Raw genomic sequence first — 26,362 nt, 5'->3', positions numbered from 1 at the left:
GGTATGGGGGCGGACACCTATAATCCCAGCTACTTGGGAGGCTGAGGCAGTGAATCACTGGATCTAGGAGGTGGAGGTTACAGTGAGCTGAGATTGCGCCACTGTACTCCAGCCTGAGCAGCAGAGCAAAACTCCATCTTAAAAAAGAGACAAAAAGAAAAAAAAGAAAATATGGTATATAAGCACCATGGAATACTACACAGCCATAAAAAAGAATGAAATCATGTCCTTTGCAGCAACATGGATGGAGCTGGAGGCCATTATCCTAAGTGAACTAACATAGAAGCAGAAAATCACATATTGTATGTTCTCATTTATAAGTGGAAACTAAACAAATGGTATACACGGGCACAAAGAAAAAATACTCTGGGAATGCCACAGTAGGGAAGGGATAATGGGTGAGAAATTACCTACTGGATACAATGTACAATATTTTGGTGATGGGCACACTAGAAGCCTAGTCCTCACCATTACGCATGTAATACCCATATAACCAACAAGCACATGTACCCCCAAATCTCAAATTTTTAAAAAAGAAGATGGGTCCTAAATAGGCATATCAAGGAGTGACTTCAAATTTCAACAGAGGTGGGATCTAATTCCAGCCTTCTGACCTAAAGAAGGGAAATTAACTTTAGTTGTTTATTTTCTGTGGTAACTGTTTCGCTACTGGATCACACTGTAGCTCAGCTGATGATAGAACTAGCTTTTCCCCTCAGACATTGTCACAACTTGCTAAAGGCTTACATTTTGGATCAAGCTTGACATACCCTCCTGCAATCCCCACCTTGCTCATATATACCACCTTTCACAGTGACTAGAGAAAGAGGAAAACTTTGCTTCAGAATTTAAGAACAAGTTTGTCTATGCATTAAAATATTTTTTAGAATAAAACAATTTAGGATTAAACCCTAATTTCAAAATAATCCTAAATCAGATTGAAATAAACTAGGTCCTGCACAACTTACTCAACTATGCGATCAATGTCCCAGTTCCTTTTATCTCTCCTGAATTGGTATCATTTACTCCCTTAATCCCTTTTAATTGCTCAAAAATTTTAGTTCTACCTGTTGATTATGGTGCCTGCCACATAGTAGACATGCAAATTTTATGAATGTAGTCAACCATTAAAAAGTAACTGAAGTGAAGAGGCTTCAGAAATGGGAGCAATAGAGGAGTTAATTGACTTAATGTCTGATAAAAATCCATTGCTTCTGTAAACACCATAAAAAATTTACCAATCTTTAAAGTTCAAATCTATAAGTATGGATTTCACCAAACTTTCTTGATTCCAGTTTTTAGAGGAGTCATTTCCTTAGATGGCAGTGAGGTACACCAGTGTATTAGTCTGTTCTCATGCTGCTTATAAAGACATACCTGAAACTGGGTAATTTATAAAGCAAAAGAGGTTTAATGGACTCACAGTTTCACATGGCTGAGGAAGCCTCACATTCATGGTGGAAGGCAAAGAAGGAGCAAAGATACATCTTACATGGCAGCAGGCAAGAGCTTGTGCAGGGGAACTCCCATTTATAAAACCATCAGATCTCATGTGGCTTGTTCACTATCATGAGAACAGCACAGGAAAGACCCGCCCCCATGATTCAATTACCTCTTGCTGGCTTCCTCCCACAACACATGGGGATTATGGGATCTACAATTCAGCATGAGATTTGGGTGGGGACACAGCCAAATCATATCAACCAGAAAAACTAATTAATTGAGAACTCCTAGCCATTTTTATTTCCTCACTGGGAAAGTAAGTTTCCTCATGGGAACTAAGGTTTATTCTGGGTCTTAGGTACCAAGCTCTTACTCTGCAATGTAAACCTTGGAATCCTCTTGTTACCATCAAATAACAGTCATTCTTGTCTTATAGGACAATGCTAAAAGAAATAAAGGAAAAAAGAAGAGATAGTGTACTTTATATATGGAAGTTTGAGCAATTTTTATTTTCAAGTTTGCAATAAAAAGTTCTAGGTTACAGAAAGTCCTTTAAATGACTTTCAATGCTCTCATAGAATCAATTAATAAAAGTATAGTATTCAAATGAAAGACAGCCAGTAATCTATTTTGTAGTGGGTTAGCTCTATAATTTAGTGATTAACTCTGCTAGTGTAGCCAGACTCCCTGGGTTCAAACACCAGCTCTACTGCTTACTGGCTTCTGGAAGAAAAGCTTATTTAGTCACTTTAAGATCCTGTCTTCCCATCTGCAAGAGAAAAGGAGGTTATTATGTTAAAAGTGATAACGCATGTTGTGTTTAGCAGAGCATGTTGCACAATCTAAGCAGCCAATATATATTAGCTATTATCATTTGGAGTATTGTATTGAATGCTGACATTAATTATAAGAAGACCACCTGACAACAAGAATTCATCCTGGGGAACATATTTTTTAACAGTACTTAACAGAATTGTTAAAGTTGCCCAGGAGAAGAAGGGATTTTGTCTCTCTTCAAATATTCATAGAATTCTCATGTGGAAGAAGAGGCCAAACTTAGACAAATAGGCAGTAGTTATGAGAAGAAAGATTTCACCTTAATATAAGCAAAAATATCAGACAATATGAGTTGTCCAATGATGAAGAGTTTCATAGTAAACTTCTGGTCACTAGAAGCATTCAAATAGAGGTTGGATAACCATATGGCAGATATATTTTCCCTAAGTCTCAACGTACCAGTCATTCTGGACTTATTTCTGTTCCTGGAATATCCCCCTCTCTTCCCCATCTGTGGATCTTCACACATATGCTGCTTCTGCTCGAAAGGCTCCCACTTCTTTCTTACGCTCCATCCAACACATATTTATTTCTTCTGTTTGACCCTTTTTCATCCTTCATGTTTTAGACTCAGCTTTCTTTGATTTATCTTTCTCTTGCATTCTTTACTTCCTATGTCATATTATCCATTCCAACTAGCTGTAATTATTTTTTTCAATTTTTATTTTAGATATGGGGAGTATATGTGCAGGATTGTTAGATGAGTATATTGCATCCAAGTGGTGAGCATAGTACCAAATAGGTAGTTTTTCAGCCCATGTCTCCATCCCTTCCTCTTCCCTCTAGTACTCTGCAGAGTCTGTTGTTCCCATGTGTATGTCCATAAATGCTCAATGTTTAACTCTCACTTATAAGTGAGAACACAGAGTATTTAGTTTTCTGTTCTTACATTAACTTGCTAAGGATTATGGCTTCTAGCTCCATCCATGTTGTTGCAAAGGACATGATTACATGATTTCATTCTTTTTCATGGCTATGTAATATTCCATGGTGTATATGTACCACATTTTCTTTATCCAATTCACCATTGATGGACACATAGGTTGATTTCACGTCTTTGCTATTGTGAGTAGCATGGTGAGTGTATGTATCTTTTTGGTATAACGATCTTTTTTCCTCTGGTTATATGCCCAGTAAAGGGATTGCAGGGTTAAATGGTAGCTTTGTTTTAAGTTCTTTTGAGAAATCCCAAAACTGCTTTCCACAGTGGTTGAACTAACTTATACTCCCATCAATAGTAGATAAGTGTTCTCTATTCTTTGAAGCCTTGCCAGCATCTGTTTTTTTTTGTTTTGCTTTGATTTTTTCTTTTTTTTTTTTTTTACTTTCAATGATGGCCATTCTGCCTCATGTGAGGCCAAAACAGCATGGCACTGGTCCAAAAACAGGTGCGTATAACAATGGAACAGAATTGGAAACTGAGAAATAAAGCAACATACTCACAACCAACTGATCTTTGACAAGGCTCACAAAACCAAGCAATGGGGGAAAGGACTCCCTATTCAATAAGAGGTGCTGGGATAACTGACCAGCCATATGCAGAAGAATAAAACTGGACCCGTACCTTTCCCCATATATAAAAATTAACTCAAGATGGATTAGAGACTTAACTGTAAGACCTCAAACTCTAAAAATCCTAAAAGAAAATCTAGGAAATATCCTTCTCAACATTGGCCTTGGCAAATCATTTTTGGCTAAGTCCTCAAAAGCAATTGTAACAAAACTAAAAATTGATAAATGGGACCTAATTAAGTTAAAGAGCTTCTGCCCAGCAAAAGAAATCATCAGCCGGGAGTAGTGGCTCATGCCTGTAATCCCAGCACTTTGGGAGGTCAAGGCTGGCAGATCACCTGAGATCAAGAGTTCAAGACCAGCCTGGTCAACATGGTGAAACCCTGTCTCTACTAAAAATACAAAACTTAGCCAGGCGTGGTGGCCCATGCCTGTAATCCCAGCTACTTGGGAGGCTGAGGCAGGGGACTTGCTTGAACCTGGAAGGTGGAGGCTGCAGTGAGCCAAGATTGTGCCACTCTACCCTGGGCAACAGAGCGAGAATCGGTCTCAAAAATAAAATAATAATTATCAATAGAGGAAACAGATAACCTAAAGAATGGGGGAAAATATTCTCAAACTATGCATGCAACAGAGGTCTAATATCCAGAATCTATAAGAAACTTAGATCAACAAGCAAAAAACAAATAATCCCATTAAAAAAACGGGCAAAAGACATGAACAGACACTTCTCAAAAGATGACATACAAGTGGCCAACAAACATATAAGAATGCTCATCCTCACTAATCATAGAGAAATGCAAATTAGTTGTAATTATTTTTTTGTTTCCCTTTCTCAAAAGACTGAAAACTTACATTGCTGTATCCCCAGTGTCTGGTACATAGTAGGTGCTCAACAATTTTTTTTTGTATTTATGTATATATCTTAAATAAATGATTACTGTTTTATATATATTTATATTTATACTCTAAATTTCCTTAAAACTCTCCAAAACTATGGCGCTATGAAGGGGAATGAAAACTCTTCATCTTAGCCTTTTGTTTTTGTTTTTGGAGTGAGGCAAAAGAAATCCTATTAAAATATAGGAATTGTATTGATATTCAGTATCATATCATTCTTTTTTTATTAATTAATTTTTTTTTGAGATGGAGTCTCACTCTGTCATCCAGGCTGGCGTGCAGTGGTGAGATCTCGGCTCACTGCAACCTCCACCTCTTGGGTTCAAATGATTCTTCTGCCTCAGCCTCCTCAGTAGCTGAGACTACAAGCGCGTGCCACCATGCTCGGCTAATTTTTGTATTTTTAGTAGAGACAGGTTTTCACCATGTTGGCCAGGCTGGTCTCAAACTCCTGACCTCAAGCAATCTGCCCACCTCGGCCTCCCAAAGTGCTGGGATTACAGGCATTAGCCACCATGCCCTGTTGGGTATCATTTATTTTTGACATAACCAGCCTCAGGCTACTCTAGTATAAAGGCACAAACTCAAATGTCTGTAGGGGCAAAATATGTAATGTGATAGGTAAAGTACACCATGCACTTCATTAAAAAGTGGGGAATGGCGACATCTATGATGAACTAGAGAGTACTTTCCCTACTTAAAGGCATTTACATTTCATTGAAAACAATAACAAAACCGTGTGCAAGAAACAAAACACCTCCATGAATCTGATGTGATCTTTCTACCACCAGTCTGTTACCTCTGCTCTAGGATAATAAGATGTAGTAATTAAATTCACAGAGTCTCCAAACAGTAGTTTAGTTTCATATAATTTAAAAATATATAGTTAGACTTGTTTACTTAAAATTCACCTGTATCTTATTTTCTTTACCGTTTAGTGAAAATGGTAAGAAAATAACAATGGTAGACAAAAATAGAATCAGATAGACTAGCATTAATTAGAATAAAGGGTTTTGACAATGTAATAAAGTAGTGATGACCTAAAGTTGAGATTATATGCTTTGCCCAAATTTTTTAGAATATCAGGTTTTTGAAATTTGTAAATACTTGAAATAATAATTCTTAGCAGGTGCAGAGGAAAATATTACTAGATACTGCAGATTAGCTTTAAATGAAAATTTTGCAGTGAATTTACATTTGATTAATTCAAGGAATTGCTTAAGATTTAAACTTGTAATTTTGAGTTGATGACTTAGTGACTACAAGGTCACTGAAATGTGCCCTGGCATTATCATTAATTCTCCAAACCTCAATACTTGCATGCAACAGGATAGAGTTTCTAGATGTGAAGCTTGTCTTTATCTCTTTTTCTCTTTCTTCATCTCTTGCATTCTTTTAAAAATTAGTCTAGATTTTCAAAAAGGAATGCAGAAATCTTTTAAATAATTCTAAGCTTTTTATTTTGAAACAAATTTAAACAAAAGTTGCAAGAACAATGCAAATAACATTTTTTGTAGAACAATTTGAAATTGGTGCTCCATTACCCCCAGATACTTTAATGTATATTTTCTACAAGTAAACATAGCTCAATACCACCATCAAATCCTTAGACTCAAGGTTCACCAGTTGTTGGAACTGTGGCCTTTATATAGCAAAAGGATCCAGTTTAGAATTACGTGTTGCATCTAGTTTTCATGGCTCTTGTCTCCTTTAATGTGTAACAGTTTCTCAATTTTTCCTTGACTTTCATGACCCTGACACTTTTGAACCTTCATGACCAATTGTCTTGTAAAGTATCGGTTGTTTCTTTATTTTTTGAGTCAGGTTATTATTCATCTTTGGCAAGAATGTCACAGAAATTAAGCTCTTTTTTCCATTTCATCACATTAGGTTGTGCGTGATGACATTTTGTCCCATTTTATAGAGAAATATTTTGTAGGTACGTACTCCATTCCTCATTAAGCTTTCAATTTATTTATGTTTACCTATGTGTTTGTTTCCATCAGCATAGATTCATGGATTCCTAGTTTAATTAAATATATTTTATTTTCAAATATATTTTAATGTTTAAATACAGCCACAGGCTGGTATCTGTATTCTTGGATGTGTCTTCATCATTCATTGCCAATCCCTTTGTGGTAAATCCATCACCCTTCTATCAATCTATCTACCTACCTATCTATATCAATCAATCAAGCAAGCTATATAACTATCTATCCTTTTGTATCATCTGTCTCTTTCTTTATCTTCTATATATCATCTTTAGCTATGTCGAGTACTGAAAATATTGAGACCCCACTAGCAATGATCACACCTAGCACTCAGTTGTCTACTAAAAGAAGCTAGCATTTTTTTGGAAAAATAGGTGTTTTCAGGAATTGAGCAAAGAAGGTACACAATGAGGCAGAAACAAACTGTGGAACCAGAAAGTAAAAAATAAATAATACACACACGCATTTTTACCTGCATTTTATGCCTCTTTATACATTTGGGAATTAGGAGTTTATGCCCATTTTGCTCAGTCTAACCTAACACTACCAAGATCATTCTAGTTTCCTTCTTTTCCAATTGTTATAATTACCCTGAAGATAGTGAGAAGCCTGACTCCCCTAATGGAGGATATATCTACTTTCATCATCAACCTGCTCTTATGAAATCAGTCGCCTGCCACTGCCTGTCCTGTCTCCCTGCACTGACACCTTCTTCACCCCACTTGGTCTCTGACACCCCACATCTCACTGCCTCAGTGCCTATGTCTCTTCAGCCTTCTAAGGCCCCACTTCCCTCAATGGGTTGCTGTGGCTCCTCAAGTACTAGCATGTACACTTACCTTGCTAGGACCTACCTACGAACTTTTGGATTGAATTTTTCAGGAAAAGAAGAAGAAAAAGAGAACAGAATGGTACATCTCAGTAGAAAATAAATCCTGGAGAAATAAAAGGACACAAATGCCCTGGCCCACTAAGGAATCATAAACTATTTAGTGTGCACATACCCTTTGATGCCAAGAGTATAGGGGGGTGGAATGCCAAGGAGATGTAGAGATAGTGTGAAATAATTACATTCTAAGCAAAAACACTAAACCTTTAAACACTGCTTTCCTCAAACATCTCCAGTAGCTCCTGTGTCTATATGTGTAAAATTAATATATTATCCCTTTCTCCAAACAAACAGAAAAAAGTCATGGCTCATTGGTTTAGAGTTTGAATCCTTGACACTGCATTTGCTTCTAGGTTGCCTATGAACATATTTAGAATGGTGTTGTGAGCAACACTGCTGCTATGAAAATTTAAATTTTATTTATTTCTTGCTTTTGTGATTAACCTGTCAACCTTAACATTCATGAGACCATGGTGTAGAGGGCTTTGTATTTATTATCCCCCTAAAATGCAGTATGCAGAAATGTTCTCTAAATCTCTCTCTGACCTGAAATCCTAGGGAAACCTTGTAATAATAGGTTCGTTTATAGTCTGGCTGTGGTTTTTGCCTTCAACAGAGTCTAAAATGCCTTAAACGTCTCTGGTATAGATTGCATTTTTGTCTGCATTCAAAATATGTTTAAAATTAATTTTAAAACTCACCAAAACATCCTCATGAAATCATCAAATTAGATCAAGCAAAAGACAACCATACATACCATACAATATATGCCCCTTATCTGAATGTGGATATGTTGTTATAGTTGATCTCCGTCACTGAATTCTCATGAAGTTGCCATAGAAAATGAATAGATGTTCCTAAAAGTAGCTATGGGGCATTAAGTCTACTCAGATGAATACTTTCATAACTATGACCTCAAATACAAAACTGATAAATCCACAAACATTAATTTTTTAACCTTAATTCTTTCTAGTCTACATTTCAAATGAGAAACATAAAATAAAGATGATACCTTGTATCCAGGATCTTTAAAGAACAAGCTCCAGTTTTGAAATAAATCAGAGATGAGGCTAGAATAATAACACATCTTACATTTCTGTAGTACTCATATTTTTGCAATACACTTTCTGTAATGCTTTCTTATTTGCTGCTAAGAACAGCACGATAATTATAAAAAAAAAAAATCCTGGCCTCCTATGTATCTTGGGATTCAGATCCTTGTCTCCTGCTCTGCTTCACAATTGGATATATGACTTTGGACAAGTTATGCTAACTTTCTGCACCCAGAGAATACAAAAAAGAGTTAGATCAGATCACAAGACCTTAGGATGGCTTTGGCAGTTTGGTCAAACCTACAGCTCCTTTAAGAATAATGTTTTAAAATTCATCATGTAAAATAAAATAAAAAGGATTATAAATAAAACCAATTATATTGAAATTCAGTTATCAAAGTATTAAAAAAGCAAATTTGGCCGGGTGCGGTGACTAACGCCTGTAATCCCAGCACTTTGGGAGGCCAAGGCGGGCAGATCACGAGGTCAAGAGATCAAGACCATCCTGGCCTACATGGTGAAACCCTGTCTCTACTAAAAATACAAAACTTAGCTGGGCATGGTGGCATGTGCCTGTAGTCCCAGCTACTCTGGAGGCTGAGGCAGGAGAATTGCTTGAACCTAGGAGGCGGAGGTTGCAGTGAGCCGAGATTGCACCACTGCACTCCAGCCTGGTGACAGAGCAAGACTCCATCTCAAAGAAAAAAAAGCAAATTTATGATGTGGTGATATGTGTATCTCTTTATTATAGTATTAAATAAAAGGTCTAGTGGTGAATTCATAACTAATTTTAAGTAGTAATGAGTATAAGTAGCACTTTAAGATATCTGCAACAACTCTAATGTGATTTTTAAATATCCATAATTTCTATTAGTGACAAAGTCACAGGTACTTCTAATAACACTGTGGCTCATTGCCTACATTCATCATTAACGGAAATACTAAATGTTAATAACAAACTAGAGAAAATAAAAATATCATCTCTTTTTCTCCCATTCAAATTTACAAATGCCCTGAATTCTATTCATTAGGTGATCCCAAAGAAATTTTCCAAGAAAAATATTCCAGGACTTTGTAAACATTCCTGTTAGATAGGTAGGGTGGCATACATCTAGATCCATTCTCCTCAAAGTACAGTCCATGGACCAGCTGAATCAGCATCACTTACCTGGGAGCTTCTTAGAAATGCAGAATCTCAGCCCCCACCTCAGATCTACTGAACCATAATCTGTATGTTTACAAGATCCCAGATTGATCTGGAAGTCGACACTAGTGTTTGAGAAGTGCTGTTTTAGATTAAGTTGTTCAGTCTGTGTGGGTGCTTTTCAAGCTATGTTCAAATCAAGTGCCTCAGGATTCCTTGGATCTATAGTGAACTTCCATTTTTGAAAACTTAACCGTTATACCCAAAGTCTAAGAAGTTGGTGACAGGCCTACCAGAGAGGAGAGCAGCACTCTTGGACACAAAATGGAGATTTTAGTAGCAAATTAGATTACAAGTTATTTAAGGATCAGTAATTCATGGGGTTTGGATTGCTTTGGTGAATTGAAGAGCTCCAGGTAGATAGTTTGAGATTTGGCTGAAGCGAATTGTCTCTGAAAAGTGGGAGAGAAAAGATAAGTCTGACCACAAAACTATACAGTTCCAAGTTTCACTTTATTAAGTATAGGCAAAATTTGTCCCTGTGATTTGGTTTTAGCACCATAACTATTTGCATATCACAGTTAATGTTCTTGTGAATATGTTTTTCATGGTTCTGGAGCCAATTATATAGGTCTATAAAATACTAAGCAGTTAGTGTTTTTCAAACTGAATCACTTCTACATGGGGAGGAAAAGCAGCTCCTAAAGTACTTAAAGTGAAATTCTCTAATGGAAATTTCAGGCCGGGCACGGTGGCTCACATGCCTGTAATCCCAGCACTTTGGGAGGCTGAGGCAGGTGGATCGCAAAGTCAGGAGTTCAAGACCAGCCTAGCCAAGATGGTGAAACCTCATCTCTAGTAAAAATACAAAAATTAGCCAGGCATGGTGGCGGGTGCCTGTAATCCTAGCTACTTGGGAGACTGAGGCAGAGGATTGTTTGAACCTGGGAGGCAGAGGTTGCAGCAAGCCAAGATCGCGCCACTGCGATCCAGCCTGGGTGACAGAGCAAGACTCTGTCTCAAAAAAAAAAAAAAAAAGAAAAGAAAAAGAAATTTCAATGCAGTATGTGTTTTTGAGCATCTATTTTTCATCGAGTGGTGGAAATTTAGGTGTCAATAAGACACTGCCCCTACCGTAAACGAACGTCCAGTTTATTTGGGAACTGGGCAAAAAAAAAAAAAAAAGATCGTTGACTATAACAGTGTAAGTTCTATGATAGAAGCAGACACACAAGACCTTAAGTAGTATGTGGGACTGCATGAGACTTGAAGTTCGTTTTTACTTCTTCAGTCATTGACTCAATTACTTCTTTTTTGGTTCATTCTTAGGTTCATTTATTCAACAATATTTATGGGTCATGACCCGCTTCACACACCAGTCTTTATGACTGAGCATAGAATGCTGACATTGAAAGGGCTAAAACAGGCATAGGTTGAAATTATTTTGGGTTTTGTATGGCCTATTTAGAACATTGTGTCTTATCCAACAGGGAAGTGGGAAACTCTAAAGGATTTTTAAAGAATGAAGTAACCAATCAGGGTTAATTTTAATATAATCATGATTGGGGCAGTCATGAGAGGTGACCCAAAATAAGTCTTCAGAAGGTTATTTCATGGTTTTAAGCCTGGAAAAATCATTCTTCTGTGCACTTACAGGTCCTTTACATATTAAAAAAATCTCTCATTCACTTTTTATTAATAATATCGACAGTTGGTCAAATATTCATGTTGAAATATGATAGTATGACACACTTTTTGTAGTCAGGTTTTAAAAATCTTTGGTTCAACAATAAAACTAACAATTTTTTCTACCATTATTTTGCAGCTTTGGACACTTGTCTTGATCTTATGGCCAGTCATTATTTTCATAATTTTGGCTATTACTCGGACCAAATTTCCTCCAACTGCAAAACCAACTTGTAAGTAAATGACATTTGTTTATTTCCCTAATTTTTGGATTCTAGTTAAAAATTTATTTTGATACCACTTTAGTGTTTCATTTCAAAAAAATTTTTTGGTATGGTGTTTTCACTTGGAAGGATTAATATGAACAATTTGTGTGTTTTTTACCCTAGATTTTCAAGTTAGTCAGAAAGTTGAGTTTGTAATATTTATCTAGAAAAATATGAAGCTTGTAGAAGCCAGAAAATATTTTAGCCTTTATAAAATTTTGACCCATTTATTATTCACAGCAAAACAAGCAGCAATCTCATGCTATATCATTCTTTACTTTTGTAAGGGAAACCATAGTCTTGTATTTGATCAACTGAACAAATGAAAATCCAGAATAGTATACAAATCTCTTCTCTCTCTTTAGGGCTGATATTTGAGTGGTGTAAGCGTGTCAACACATTTAGTTCAAGAGAAGATTGTTCTCTAATTAGCGCTCTTTCAGTTACGTTTAGTAATTGTCAAATTGTAAAATGGGCAGAATGCCCGACACTCCGTTATTTTCTTTTGGATCCAGAATGAAAAAGTAGAAAGGACTAAGAAAAGTCCTCAGAACTGAGGGGGATGAGGGTTTTAACCCCAGTGGCTTGATGAATGCTGTTTTCGTTTTTATTTTTTCCCTGTGAAGCCAGTTTTCTTAAAAGAGGAGGAAAAGTCAAACCAGATGCTTCTTGCTTCACAAAGCAGCCATCTCCTAAAAAGCTTCTTGTAAATCAAATTTCTATAAATTAGATTGTATTTCACATAAATTATGGTAATTTGCTGTGTAAAAGAAGACAATGCTGAATTATTTTGTAAAGAGAGCAAAAAGCTAGTGACTTTTAAAAATAATTAGTGTTTTTGAATCACCCAGTTCTAAGAAATCAGATGAGAACTATAGCAGAATTTACGTGAATCGTGCTCAATAGGCTAATTCAAAAGAAAATGTCAACTCAGTTAGTGGAAAGCATTTAAACTGTTGGCGCTAGAATAAATAATTTCTTACATTTAAATAGTACCTTATTTCTTTTTTGTTTTGTTTTGTTCAGACGTAGTCTCACTCTGTTGCCAAGGCTGGAGTGCAGTGGCGTGATTTCGGCTAACTGCAAGCAAGCTCCGCCTCCCAGGTTCACACCATTCTCCTGCCTCAGCCTCCTGAGTAGCTGGGACTACAGGTGCCCGCCACCACGCCTGGCTAATTTTTTTTTGTATTTTTAGTAGAGACGGGGTTTCACCGTGTTAGCCAGGATGGTCTTGATCTCCTGACCTTGTCATCCACCTGCCTTGGCCTCCCAAAGTGCTGGGATTACAGGCGTGAGCCACCGCGTCCAGCCAATAGTACCTTATTTCTAAAGGATTTTTTCTCAGGTCATTGGAGTTATTGATGAGATTTTATTTGATTGTTCATAAAAACAGCATAATTTTGCTCTCTTCATATTATGTGTATATTAGTTATTTATAACAGATTGACTCCACCGTATACTGTTGGAGTTTATATGTTTGTTCATATCTTAAGTAGCATGGGTCTCAGAAATAATCCATTTATATATTTGTACATATCTTAAGTAACATGGGCTTCAGGAATACCATATAAGTAGGACAAATACTCTTAAATATTCTGGTTTAATATGTTATCAATTTTTTAACAATAGTGATGGGAGGATTTTAATAGCTCCTTACAACACCTATTTTCACCAATTTCTTGTTTTTAAGGACTTTTCAGTTACATAAAGTTCCTCTTGTAAAACTTCCAAGAGAGAAATAGGTCTTTGAATGAGCAGTCTTAAATTAATTGGTGTTACCTGATAGCATTAGAGATTCATGGAGAAAACTGTGGAAAGCTCTTATAATTCTACTAAATTAGGAAGAAAAAAAAATACTAGAGAAATAATGTGACATGTGCCTCTTAGGCCTAATCTAAACGGCTTTGAAAAAACATTGTATCTGGGAGGAGATGAATAACTTTTTACTGTGGGTCTATTATCATACTCTAATAATAACTAGCCAAGGAAGTGATTATCTTTCTGTTTATGGGTAGGACAATACAAAATTATAGGATGATTCAAACACTGAAAGTATGTTTGTTAGTCTCTTAGACCTTATCAGACTCAGTCTAAAAAATAGTTTTTTGGTTTGTTATTACAACTAGAAGTGACCCTCTCACTTTACAAATGAGAAAACTGCAACACAGGGAGATTACAGTTTGCCAAAATTCAATCATGTGGGGTAGGAAAGAAAGGCGGTGAAAACTGCTTCTTTGTCTATGAGATTTACCGCATCTTACCCTTTTACATACAAATTTTTTCTAAGTCTGAAACTCCTATTTGGGTAAATAAGAGCCAAATGAAAATTATGCCCAAAGTTTCAATACATTCTATAATCAATAGAATATAAACTGTAATTTTGTAATCAGAGGTGGTATGGCGTAATTTGGAGAATGTAAGACTGGTAGAGAAGCAGTTACTTTTTCTTCCCCCCCCCCCCCCTTTTTTTTTTTTTTGAGGCAGAGTCTCGCTCTGTCACCCAGGCTAGAGTACAGTGGTGCGATCTCGGCTCGCTGCCACCTCTGCCTCCCGGTTTCAAGCAATTCTCTGCCTCAGCCTCCTGAGTAGCTGGGATTACAGGCAACCCGCCACCATGCCCGGCTAATTGTTGTATTTTTAGCAGAGACGGGGTTTCACCATCTTGGCCAGATTGGTCTGGAACTCCTGACCTCGTGATCCACCGCCTCGGCCTCTCAAAGTGCTGAGATTACAGGTGTGAGTCACCGCGCCTGGCCTTTTCCCCCTCTTTTGTCGTAGAAAGAATAACTTTGAGATGACAGTTTGGATTTAGATGCTTTTATCCTGTTTTTTAAATTGCTCTTGTTTTTCTTTGTTTCTCATATATGTCTTGTATGCTGAAAGATTAGAATTGGCCAATAATTCATCATAATAAAAATATTTCTTGCTCTCATACTGTGTACCAGACACTTAGTAAGGTGGTTACTGTATTATTCATCTCACAGTTGAGAAAACTAATGCACAGAGAACTTAAGTATCTTGACCAAGATGGTACCGTTAATACGTGGTGGTGTCAGGATTTGAAACCAAGCAGTCTGGCTCCAGAATCTGGTTTTAAGCTCATGAACTCACATTTCTTACATCTAGTAGTCAGTACTAATTTTTCACATTGCATCATTTACATTTTGTAAAAGTGAACTAAAATTAGAAACTAGGATTGGAAGCACCCCTGCTTTGTCTCAATTATGAAATCAAGAAATATGGGGAGTAGTTGCATTCCAATGTATGTATTAGAGTTATCCCAACTATTAGTATTCAGTGCTACCTGTGTCCAACTAATTCTTCATGAAGCATTGTAGCTGAAGTATCATAGAAATTAGGTCCTCTTTAATAGAGTTAAAATCATTTGTGGGCTACAGTGCTAGTTGGGCAATAGAGAAGTGAAGACGAAACTCTAGAATCCACCTCTAAATGAAACTCAGCCATGGTGGGTCCCTCAGTCTTCATCATTAGATCATGGGTGTGCTGGAGAACAGGGTGCAGTCTGGAATCCTGCACTCATGCCCTTGCCCTCACATACCACGGGAAAAGTCAGCAGCAAGAGCAAGGCCAGAACCTCACTCCTCTGACTTTCACAACCCTCATCAGTGAGATGCCCCACAGGCTCTTTCAACATTAAGACTGTACAATAGCTCCTCTTAACAATTCAGGCACTGGAGTCATAACAACATGCATGGATCCCACAACAACTTCTGTTCTGCAATACTGTGGGTACATTCTGCTCCCAGAAGAGTCAGGCAGGTCTGTAGGACTTGATGACTTGATAACTCATTTAGAACAAATATAATTAGTGACGTAAAGGATTCCCTTCATAGTCTTTTTGATTGTTGGGCATCTGGAGAAGTCTGCATTTTTGATGAGCAGGAACCAGCTGCAATCCCTGACACCACTGGTGCTGGTCCAGGTAACATACATATTCCTGACATCACCTGACTTCACTCACTCCCTTTTGTGTTGCAACAAACGGCTTAGGTAACTAGCCTCTGCAAATGATAAATCCCAGGTAAAGAAAACCTTTAAAGCCTGGCAGGCAGGCCCTAATTCTTCTCATTCAAACAGGGAAGAAATGAGCTGAGGTGCCAAGTTTGAAGTAGTTTCAATCTCTTATAATCTCCACATGCCGCAGCTTGTCAAGAGGCAAATGTTAAAGCCAAAAAACCCTGCTTAGGATCAAGGGCCAACAAAACAGCACAAATCTCTACAAGACACACTTAGACTAAGCCAAGCTGTAATGTGCAGCAAGCTTATTTTGTCTCCCTTTAATACACACAAACCCAGGAATGTCCAGGCAAGCAGTCCCTAATTACTGTGCAACTATTTTTCAAGTACAGTAAAACCCTGACAGAATGAGATAAGTAGACTCCAAAAAAAGTAGTCATGTCAAACAAGGAGTCACACTTTTGTGAAGTTAATGAAAAACAATGTTTTTCTATTGTTCCCTAAATACCTCTAAAAGTAAAATGAAATCATACTGTGCAAATATGACCATACATTACATTAAGCCCCAACTATCTCAAGGCTGTCACTTTCTAACTCTCCTGGGTCCTCTGCGGATAAGAAATTCAGCCCATCTCGCATGTGAAAATCAGGGCTGGTGGAAGGCAGGAGCCAGCCATGAATTGAATTATATCCAAATTTATATTATCACAGAGTTATACTAAATAGCACCCATCCAGATGTTACTCAACAGCTTTGGTAAATGCAAGAACATCTAACATTTTCGGCCTGACTTTTTTTTTTTTTTTTTTTGCCTCCAAAGCACACACTTTATCTTCAGGGATGCATACAAGTAATAACAGGGATGAACATTTATTGAACACTTTGCTATGTGTCAGACACTGTGCTAAGTACTTTGCATGCCTTAGTTAATACTCACATCATTTCTTTGGACCTTGTAATAGGATTGTCCCTATTTTAAAGATGAGAAAATTGAGACACAAATAATGTGTTAAGTAATTTACCAATGTTCACATGGTTATTATGTGCTGGAGCCTGGATTTTTGGACAAGATACCTGCAGACAGGTGGTTTTATCTAGGTCATGGGTGCCACTGATGGCAGTCCTGAGGTCCGGTTCGTTACAATAACTCATTTTTCTTCCTCATACCACTTATTAGGACTATCATAGATTGAGCATTGCTGTAAAAATGAACTCAAGTTGTTTTTCTACTTGTTGGTAGCTCTGGGAAAAAAAATGTGAGAAGGAGGATTGAAATTGTTGATCAGCAAGTGGTTTGTGGGATCCATGCATGTTGTTATGACTCCAGCACTCAAATTGTTAAGAGGAGCTATTGTACAGTCTTAATGTTGAAAGAGCCTCTGGGGCATCTCACTGATGAGGGTTGTGAAAGTCAGAGGAGTGGGGTGTGTTCTGGCCTTGCTCTTGCTGCTGACTTTTCCTGTGGTATGTTTTCAGGGGAGTGAGGACAAGGGCATGAGTGCAGGATTCCAGACCGCACCTTTCTCTCCAGCACACCCATGGTCCAATGATGAAAACTGAAGGACCCACAGGAAATAATTTCGTTTGCTATCTTGATTGGCTAAAAATTTATGTAGGTTTTTTTTGTTGTTGTTGTTCTGAGAAGCTCAGAATTCATCATCATTTGTCTTTTGCTGTGGATTGCCCAATCCAGTTTCTGCATTCTCATGAGTACCAGCAACACTAGTTAGTCTTTCAGGTTAGAAACATCTGAATCATCCATGACTGCTCCCTTCCTTTACCTCCCATAACCGCTGGCATACAAGTCAGAACCCGTTTGTGAAATGTGTCCGAGAGTTACTGCTGCCCTTCCATCCTTCCTGCCACCCCTTGGTTCAAGATCCCATTGTCTCATGCTTGGATTGCTTCCATAGATTTGTGACTGTGTGAAAGTGTGTGTGTGTGTGTGTGTATGTGTGTCTGGAAGCCCTAACTCCAACTCTTTCCATGTTTCATCATCAGATAATCTCCCTAGAATACTATTTGGGCCCATTAGGTTTCACCTTCTCTTTGTCTGACTTTCAAGACCTGCATAATCAGGATTCTTCCAACTTTGTGTTCATTCTGTTCTGCAGTAGAATGCCTGTGCTTAAGGAGGAGGTGTCTGAATGTCCTCCAGACATCTCATTCTCACTCCCACATTGATGCATGTCCTTATATCTTCCCCGCATGCCAGTTAAAAGCCAAGCTCACATCCAGGGTGCTCCCATTTAGCCTTGTCTGATCACTCAAACCCCAATCAATTTTCCTTTATATCTCTCTTGTTGAAGTATTGGCTTATAATGGTCTTTGAGTGTTTGATGCTTCAATCTTGACTCATTTATTGGATAGATAGTACATTAATAGCAGAAATCACATCATACCACTGTACTCACAAGCTACAGCATGATTCCTAACAGGGAACACAGTCAGAATGCAACAGGTCAGAATCTGATACAGTTTGGAAGATTTATATGGGTGACTGGATTACAAAATTCACTCAATGATGGATAGTAAAAAAAACTCAATGTGAGTCTGAGATGGGTAAGGGACAAGGAGTTAGTTTGTTCTGGTTTGCTATTTACTTTTCAGATCCAGGTAAATCTGATTATGAGATCAAAATAAAGTCTATAATGCCCTTATGGAGGAAAGAAAATGAATATAAGGCCCCGTCACTCCTTCCCAGCTACATCCACCTGGGAATTTCCATCACAAATACGAAAGAGTTCCAAATATGTAGGAGAGATTTTTGTGTAGGAGCATTAACAGCCTGCTTCTTGCTTAAGAAGTTTCAGAACATTTTGGAACAGCTTTTGAATTTCACAGCCAAAGACCCATCCTGTACTTCCTCCATCAGCAAATTGTAGTAAGTGACTTTTTGGGAAACATTACTGACCCTTTGGATACCAACATGGAGATAAATTCTGTGGAAGCCATAGAAACTGAAATTGGGGTTTGATTGGGACCCTGTTTCCTCCAGTGTCCCGTACAGAGCTGTCTGAAGCATGCAGAGGGGAGGGAGATGTGGACGCGGCTGCATCACTCACAGGGATGACTACAGCTCCTGTTGGCAGTGGTCCATCTCCCCCAGCTCCTGGCCTGACTCTCATGCAATGTGGATGGGCATGCCCTAATGCCAGCTAACATGATGACAAGATTTCTCAGCTAATGCCCTCTTAGGCTCAGTATACAGAATTGCATCAGAGAATAGGAAACATCTCTGAAGTACAACAAAACTTAATTTTAACAAGTAGAAAAGTTAAGAGTAAGGAAGGGTATTTTCTCTCCATTCTGTATCATCCCCACATTGTGTGGTCTACCTTGCAATCTTCCCAAAGGTGATTGTCTCAGTGAAATTGGCCATGGGAACCAAATGTCTTCTGGTTTTTACTCCTTTTCTCTTTCCTTCCTAAGAGCAGAGGGCCTTTTGTCAGACAGGGCCTCCTCTCAGATAGGGAGTGCTAATGTCCAAGTCTATCCGGTAAGTAAAGATGAATGGTTGAATATTTATAACATCTTTGTAACATTTTTTTTTTTTTTTTTTGAAATAGAGTCTGTCTCTGTTGCCCAGGCTACAGTGCAGTAGCGCAATCTCGGCTCACTGCAACCTCCGCCACCCGGGTTCAAGTGATTCTCCTGCCTCAGCCTCCTGAGTAGCTGGGGTTACAGGCATCCACTAAGATGCCTGGCTAATGTCAGATTTACCTGGATCTGAGAAGTAAATAGCAAAAACAAAACTAAACTAAAAAAAAACTTGATATACTTAGATTAGTGCCTGCTATATGGTAAGAGCTATAAAAGTATTGGACATTATTTTCTATACTGTATTATTTATGATACTATATTTGTATAGAGTATAGCATCTGTCCTTGAGTATCATGAAGCTAATCTAGTATCTTGTCATTATTTGTCAGATGAGGAAACTGAGGCTCAGAAATTTTGAGAGATGTTATGGGGCCAGGTGCCATGGCTCATGCCTATAATCCCAGCACTTGTGGGAGGCTGAGCTAGGTGGATCACCTGAGGTCAGGAGTTCAAGACCAGCCTGGCCAACATGGTGAAACCCTGTCTCTACTAAAAATACAAAAAATTAGCTGGGCCTAGCGGTGGTCACCTGTAATCCTAGCTACTTGGTAGGCTGAGGCAGGATAATTGCTTGAACCCAGGAGGCAGAGGTTGCAGTGAGCTGAGATCACACCATTGCACTCCAGCCTGGGCAACAAGAGTGAAACTCTGTCTCAAAAAAAAAAAAAAAAAAAAAGAAATTTTAAGAGACATTGTTAAAGTTTCACATTTATTCTTGCCATCATCACATATTTAAAGGGCGCCTGTTGCATCTATTAAGCACTAATTAAGAAAGCCATGAGCCCTCACAGCAATCAAGCCTATAAGAGAGCAATAAGTATATCAGAAACTATTGCAATGTGAAAAATTCCACAGTGGAGGTAGGTCCAAGACAGAAGCAAAGAAGTTGGAGTCAGCAACTGCCTGGGACCAAGGCAAGTGCAGTACAAAATTAGAGAGTTTGAAAAAACTCAGTGATCAAGATCAATAATAGTTCAAGAGAGAATTTTACAAAATCAAAATTAACACAAAACCTTATGATGAACAAAATATCAATATTCAAAGTAAAAACAGGATTGGGGTTACCAACTTTTCTTTTTCCTTAGCTCCAACATAGAGTTCAATGCTAAGACTTAGCATGAGTCTTGAAGAATGAGTAGGAGTTTTTCAGTTAGATAACCAGTGTCGTTGCATTTCTTACAGAAAGCAACTTACATGAGTGAGGACATGTAATGTGAAAGAGTTAGATGTGCCAGGAATTTGGAATCTCTTTTGCCTGAAAAAGGAAGATGCTTGTTGAGTACTGAAAGATAAGGCTGTTTGGTCCAAACCAAAAGTATTAGAGTTTATTTTTATTTTTTTGAGACAGAGTCTTGCTCTGTCACCCAGACTGGAATGCAGTGGTGCGATCTCAGCTCACTGCAACCTCTGCCTCCTGGGTTCAAGCAATTCTCCTGCCTCAGCCTCCCAAAGAGCTGGGACTACAGGTGTGCACCATCATGCCTGGCTAAGTTTTGTATTTTTAGTAGAGACAGGGTTTCACCATGTTGGCCAGGCTGGTTTCGAACTCCTGACCTCAAGTGATCCACCCACCTCGGCCTCTCAAAGTGCTGGGATTACAGGTGTGAGGCATTGCATCAGGCCTAGACTTTATTTTAAAGGTGATGAGAAGCCACTGGAATTATTTTTACTAAATTAGTTTTATTTTTAAATGTTTATATATTTTTCTGACTATAGATATACATGCTCATTATTAAAAATTAAATAATGAGATACGAGTGTGCATACTGTGAAAAATGGAAGTCATGCATAATCTCAACCTCTAAAGAGAACCATTGTTAACATTTCAGTGTACATTTGCTAGGACTTTTTTCTATGCCTATACCAAATACTCACAAATACACACACATAGGCACACACGCACACACATGTGTACAAACAAATACAATGGGACCATTGGGACTAGACAATAGTTTAGAAGGTGTTCTTGCAGCTGTGTAGGAGATGGTTTTAAGGAGTAGGAGTTGGTGGCTGGATTGGGAATTCTGGAGTTAAGACTTCCACTTTGGTCTTCTTTTTCATGATCTCTTGATTGCCCAAGAGAAATAGTAACTGAGGCTAAAAGAAATCTGTGTACTTCTCTATCAGAGCTAGCTATTTCCTTAGGCATTTTAAACACCCCCTCCTTCAATCCTCCATTTTCTTTTCAAATTTTTTAAATGCAGATTTCTTTTAAAAATAGAGAATTACTCTTTATACTATGAAGGTTTTCAATGCAAGGTTAGCCATAACCCCCTAATTTCATACTGTCCAAAATAAGACTTACACAATTTAGGAGAAATTTGGGAAGTGAAAATGGAGCAAACTAAGGAGCAAATAATACAGAAATCACATGCTATTATCAATATTTTTCTTCTTTGTCTTTTCTCTATTTTGGGGATTTACAAACAGATGTACCCAGCTACTCTACCTCAATCAAAACGATCTAAGTATGTCTGCTGAAATAGATAGATGGCAGAGTATTACCCTAGGCTTTCTGAGTTGGCATCTAGAGGTGGAGGTGGAGTTGGAGGTGGTGGTGAGTGGGATGGTGTTGAGGACCAGACAGTTTAAATTTTGAAGAACTCGCCAGGTGATTCTTATGCTACTTCAAGTTTGTGAGCTACTTTTTCCTTTCTTTTCAACTTAAAAATAATTTTAGATCAGCTCATCACTGTGAAAACAAACCAGAGAATGGATTTAATTCTTTGAATAATCACAGAGAAGAACTTGCCTTTAACCTGAGTTAGCTTGCAGGCTTTCAGTGGCTGCCAGCATCCTATTCTTTTCAGCACTCAGTCTTTCACTGTAATCCTCAGGATATCAGAAGTCTCACACCATTCTTCATGTCTTATATTGAAGACACGTTTTTAGGACAGCTGAGAAGAGGAGCAAACCTCCTCTCAGAGGGTACTGTTGGAGCAGTGTCTAAGGAAGGACGTATTCACAATTTCCTTAACTGGTGTTTTTCCAAGATGATTTCATTGATGAGTTACATGCCCAGGGAACCCAGGTCCATGCAAACAAGCACTTCCCGCTCTAGCTTTATAACACTGCATTTATGGTTTCATAAATATCAAAAGAATGAGAAATGTCAAAATCTTTTCATTGTTTTGAAATTGCTGCCCTATGTGGAGATGGTAAAAAAACATGCTTCTGGAGATTTATATTCTACAAGGATGTGCCTAGGGCTGTTAAGAGCAGGACTGCGTTCTGACCTCAAGTTGCTTACGATCGAATTGTAAAGTGAAGAAACACACAAGATAGATTACGGGCCATAATATATTTTTAAAAACAAAAAGTTAAATATAATTAAAGTAGAAGTATTAAATATAGATCTTGGCACAGTACTTTGCACATAATGGGAACTCAAATATTCATTGATTAATAGTGACATGTGACAATTGTGCAAATAGGAAAATAAATATTAAGTAGGCAGCATTGGCAATGAAAACTACTGGATGTTTAAAAAGGAAAAGATGGCTGTGAATTAGGGTAATTGAGAATTACTTCAGGATTAAATTAAGCTTGGAAGGAAGAAAGTGAATATGCAACAAGAGGAAGTGGCTTTCAAGAGGCAGAAGGGGCATGATCGAGATCTTGGAGGCAGAACTTCTCAGGCTTAACTGGCTAAAGATAGGTAGACTAGTCTAGCCGAAGTAGAGTGTTTTGCTTGAGAGTAGACTGGGAAACAGAGGGAGACATGATCTCTACAAAAAATAAAAATAAAAAATTAGTCACATGTGGTGGTATGTGCCTGTGGTGCCAGCTACTTGGGGGGCTGAGTTGGGAAGATCACTTGAGCCTGGGAGGTTGAGGCTGCAGTGAGCCATGATTGTGCCACTGTACTCCAGGCCTGGGAAAGAGAGTAAGACCCTGTTTCTTAAAAAAAAAAAAAAAAAAAAAAAAAGAGAGAGAGAGATCAATTTGAGTGGGGTTTCATCATGTAGTGTTTTGAATACTAGACTAGGAGTCTAGATTTTATCCTGTAGTAATGGAAACATTGGAAGTCTGTGAAGAGTTATTTAATTTTGTGTTTTACAGCATGGGAGGTAAACTAAAGGAAGTTTGTTAAGTTTTCCACCATAATTGTTTATATCCATCAAGATGTTTATATCACAGGCTGTATTAGTTATCTGTTGCTCTATAACAAATTGCCCCTCAAAACTTAGTGGCAACAACAATAAACATTTATCATCCTCCATTTTCTAGGGGTCAGAATTTTTTTTTTTTTTTGAGATGAAGCCTCGCTGTGTCACCAAGCTGGAGTGCAGTGGCATGATCTGGGCTCACTGCAACCTCCACCTCCTGTATTCAAGTGGTTCTCCTGCCTCAGCCTCCCGAGTAGCTGGGATTACAGGCATACGCCACCGTGCCTAGCTAATTTTTGTATTTTTAGTAGAGACGGGGTTTCACCATGTTGGCCCACATGGTCTCGATCTCTTGACCTTGTGATCTGCCCGCCTTGGCGTCCTAAAGTTCTGGGATTACAGGCGTGAGCCACTGTGCCCAGCCAGGGTCAGAAATTAAAGAGTGACTTAGCCACATGGCTTTGCCTCGGTGTGTCTCATGAGTTTGCAGTCAGGATTTGGGCTGGGACGTCAGTCATCCAACAACTCGAGTAGGACTGGAAGATCTGTTTCCGAGGTGGATAGCTCACATGGCTGGTGCGTTGGCACTGACAGTTGGTGGGAGGCCTCAGCTTCTCCCCAACTGGGCCTTGAAGCTACTTGAGTGTCCTCAAGACAGGGTGGCTGGCTTTCCCCAGAGAAAGCAATCCAAGATAGGCAGAAACTATCCTTTTTCTGTCCTGCCCTTAAATACCTTAGAGCATCACACTGCCACATTCTATTAATGAGAACAAGTGCTTCAGCCTGACTCATATTTAAGGGAATTAGGTTCCACCTTTTGAAAAAAAGTGCTGAAGATTCTGTGGATACATTTTAAAACCACCACACAGCCTAACAAGATTCAATGGTGCAATAACAAAGGGCATAAACGTGCTTACAGTATTCAGCCCCATCATGGCAGTGTCCTTATCTGCTTTGGGCCGCACTGAAGTCCTAGTACCTAGCAGGGCCTGCACGTTGAGGCACTCATTAAATGTTTTTGAGCTATTACTGTTTTACAGATGGAGATATTTACTTTCAAAGATTTTAGTGACAGTCCTTACTAAGTGTTGAAGCAAGATTTAATTTGTTCTTACTTCCCATATCCTCTTTCTACTCTCTATGCTATCTGTCAAACAGAGTCACTCATGTCTGTAGAGATGCTCACCTTGCTGTTGGCACAGCTAACAGAATTACTCTCTGGAATATTGCCTGACACTTAGTCACCCAACAAATATTTGTTGAACAAATGAGTGAATTGGGTGCAACAATAATTGAAGGCTGGAAGTTTAAAGAAGTCTGTTCAAATTTACTTACAAGTCAGTGGAAAACGAGAATACATTCCGGAGTGGTTGCCTTTTGTTCAGGTTATTATTTTGTCATATTCGCTGAAAGGGCACCATGTTCAATGGGCAGAAGTTAGATATTCTGGATATAGAAGAGATGGAATTCCTGGAGTTTGAGAAGCTCTATGATAACCACACAGAAGGATTCTATGGCAAATGAACTTCCTATCATTGAATCATTGTTTTGAACATAGTCTTTTCAAGAGTAGTAATATTGCAGGGGGTGTGGGGGCTGGGATAAGTGTGGATCAGCTGGAATTCCTCCCATTTGAGTTGTGTTGTACTTTGACATTTAAACCACAAGGAGAAACAAATGAATTAGGATGCCACATGGCATACCTAAACTCTCATACACCTCTCTACACAGCTCTAACATGGTTTATTCTGGAAAAAGTTTGGACCAAAATTGAACCTAACTCCTGTGAAAACTTGACTTACCTCCACTGAATCCTGTTAGCTTTAATTAGCTGTTTTTAGGTTTTATGATAAGCAGAGCTCTGAAAATCACGAAAAAAAAATTATAGAACTTTGTTACACAGGTTACATTCTTTTCAGGGACATACCCAAGAACTGATATTTAAGGTCTTTATTTTGTTGATTTATCTTTGGTTTTATGTGGAAATTTGGCATTAAATATATAATCCAGAAGGTAAATAACAGGGACCAGTGTATTTCATAGGCAGGTTTAATGTTAGGGCTTTTATGGAATTTGTTAACATTAGGTAGTATTAATGTAGTCAAACTCCCAGAACAATAAGCAATCAGTTTTTCTGCAATGTTAGTGCAAAGAGTATTAAATTTTAGCTCGAATAAAACTGAAAGCAAATGAACAAGAGTGGGATTAGGTTAATCGCAAGCTTTAGGGAGGTTGCTTAACGTATTACAGCCGTGATTCCAGTCCCTGCTTTTGTTACATAGATTTCTAGCACCTAGATGTGCACACCCCAAAACACTCGGCTGTTTGTTAAGCAAATATTTATTTATTATAGCATCATATAAACTCTAAAGGGAAAGAACGCAGGATTTTTAGGTAAAAACATGGATAATCAAGTTATGGTAACTAAAATCCACAATCTATTACATAATCAAGTGTGATAGCAGGAACAAAGAACCATCAATGCACTAAGATTTTTAGAAAAAAAAAGATTTTTGGAGGCTAGAGAAGTAAGGTAAAGCTTAATAGCATAAATAAGACTTAAGCTATATCCTTAAAAAAAAAAACTAATAGGATACTTGGATTTGCATGGAGAAGAGTGGGGAGTTTTGTAAGGAAAGGAAGAGAATGAAAAATTTCGTGAAGATGGGGGTGAAGGGTTTATTTTGCTTCAGGGAACTTTCTCTGAACCTCTATACCAGGTTAGTTTTCACTCCTACACCAGCCCTCCTTTATAATTGTAATTGACTAAGTATGCATTTATTTGATGTTTGTGCCTCTGGTCTTCCCTTCATAGGATCTATACCTAAGTCTGTTTTTCCCACCAAATACAAGCAGTGCCTAGCATATCAGATACTTAACAGATAAGGAAATGCCCCCCTTTTCCTAAATTCCATTAGATTCTACTGGGAAATGAGTTTGAATCTGTAAAAT

General features: G+C 38.1%; 1 protein-coding gene across 1 annotated transcript in view; it reads left to right on the top strand.

Annotated features, from left to right (window-relative positions):
• The window catches only part of ABCA12 (ATP binding cassette subfamily A member 12), a 206,094-nt gene that overhangs the window by 15,471 nt on the left and 164,261 nt on the right, over positions 1-26,362 (top strand). The window contains exon 2 of the mRNA XM_054478791.1: positions 11,594-11,687. Coding sequence (XP_054334766.1) covers positions 11,594-11,687 — 94 coding nt within the window. The remainder of the gene's footprint in view (positions 1-11,593; positions 11,688-26,362) is intronic.

The sequence above is a fragment of the Pongo pygmaeus genome, chromosome 11 (genome assembly GCF_028885625.2).
Source record: "Pongo pygmaeus isolate AG05252 chromosome 11, NHGRI_mPonPyg2-v2.0_pri, whole genome shotgun sequence".
In the NCBI taxonomy this organism is placed as follows: Eukaryota; Metazoa; Chordata; class Mammalia; order Primates; family Hominidae; genus Pongo; species Pongo pygmaeus.
This window is presented reverse-complemented; position numbering and strand designations above follow the sequence as displayed.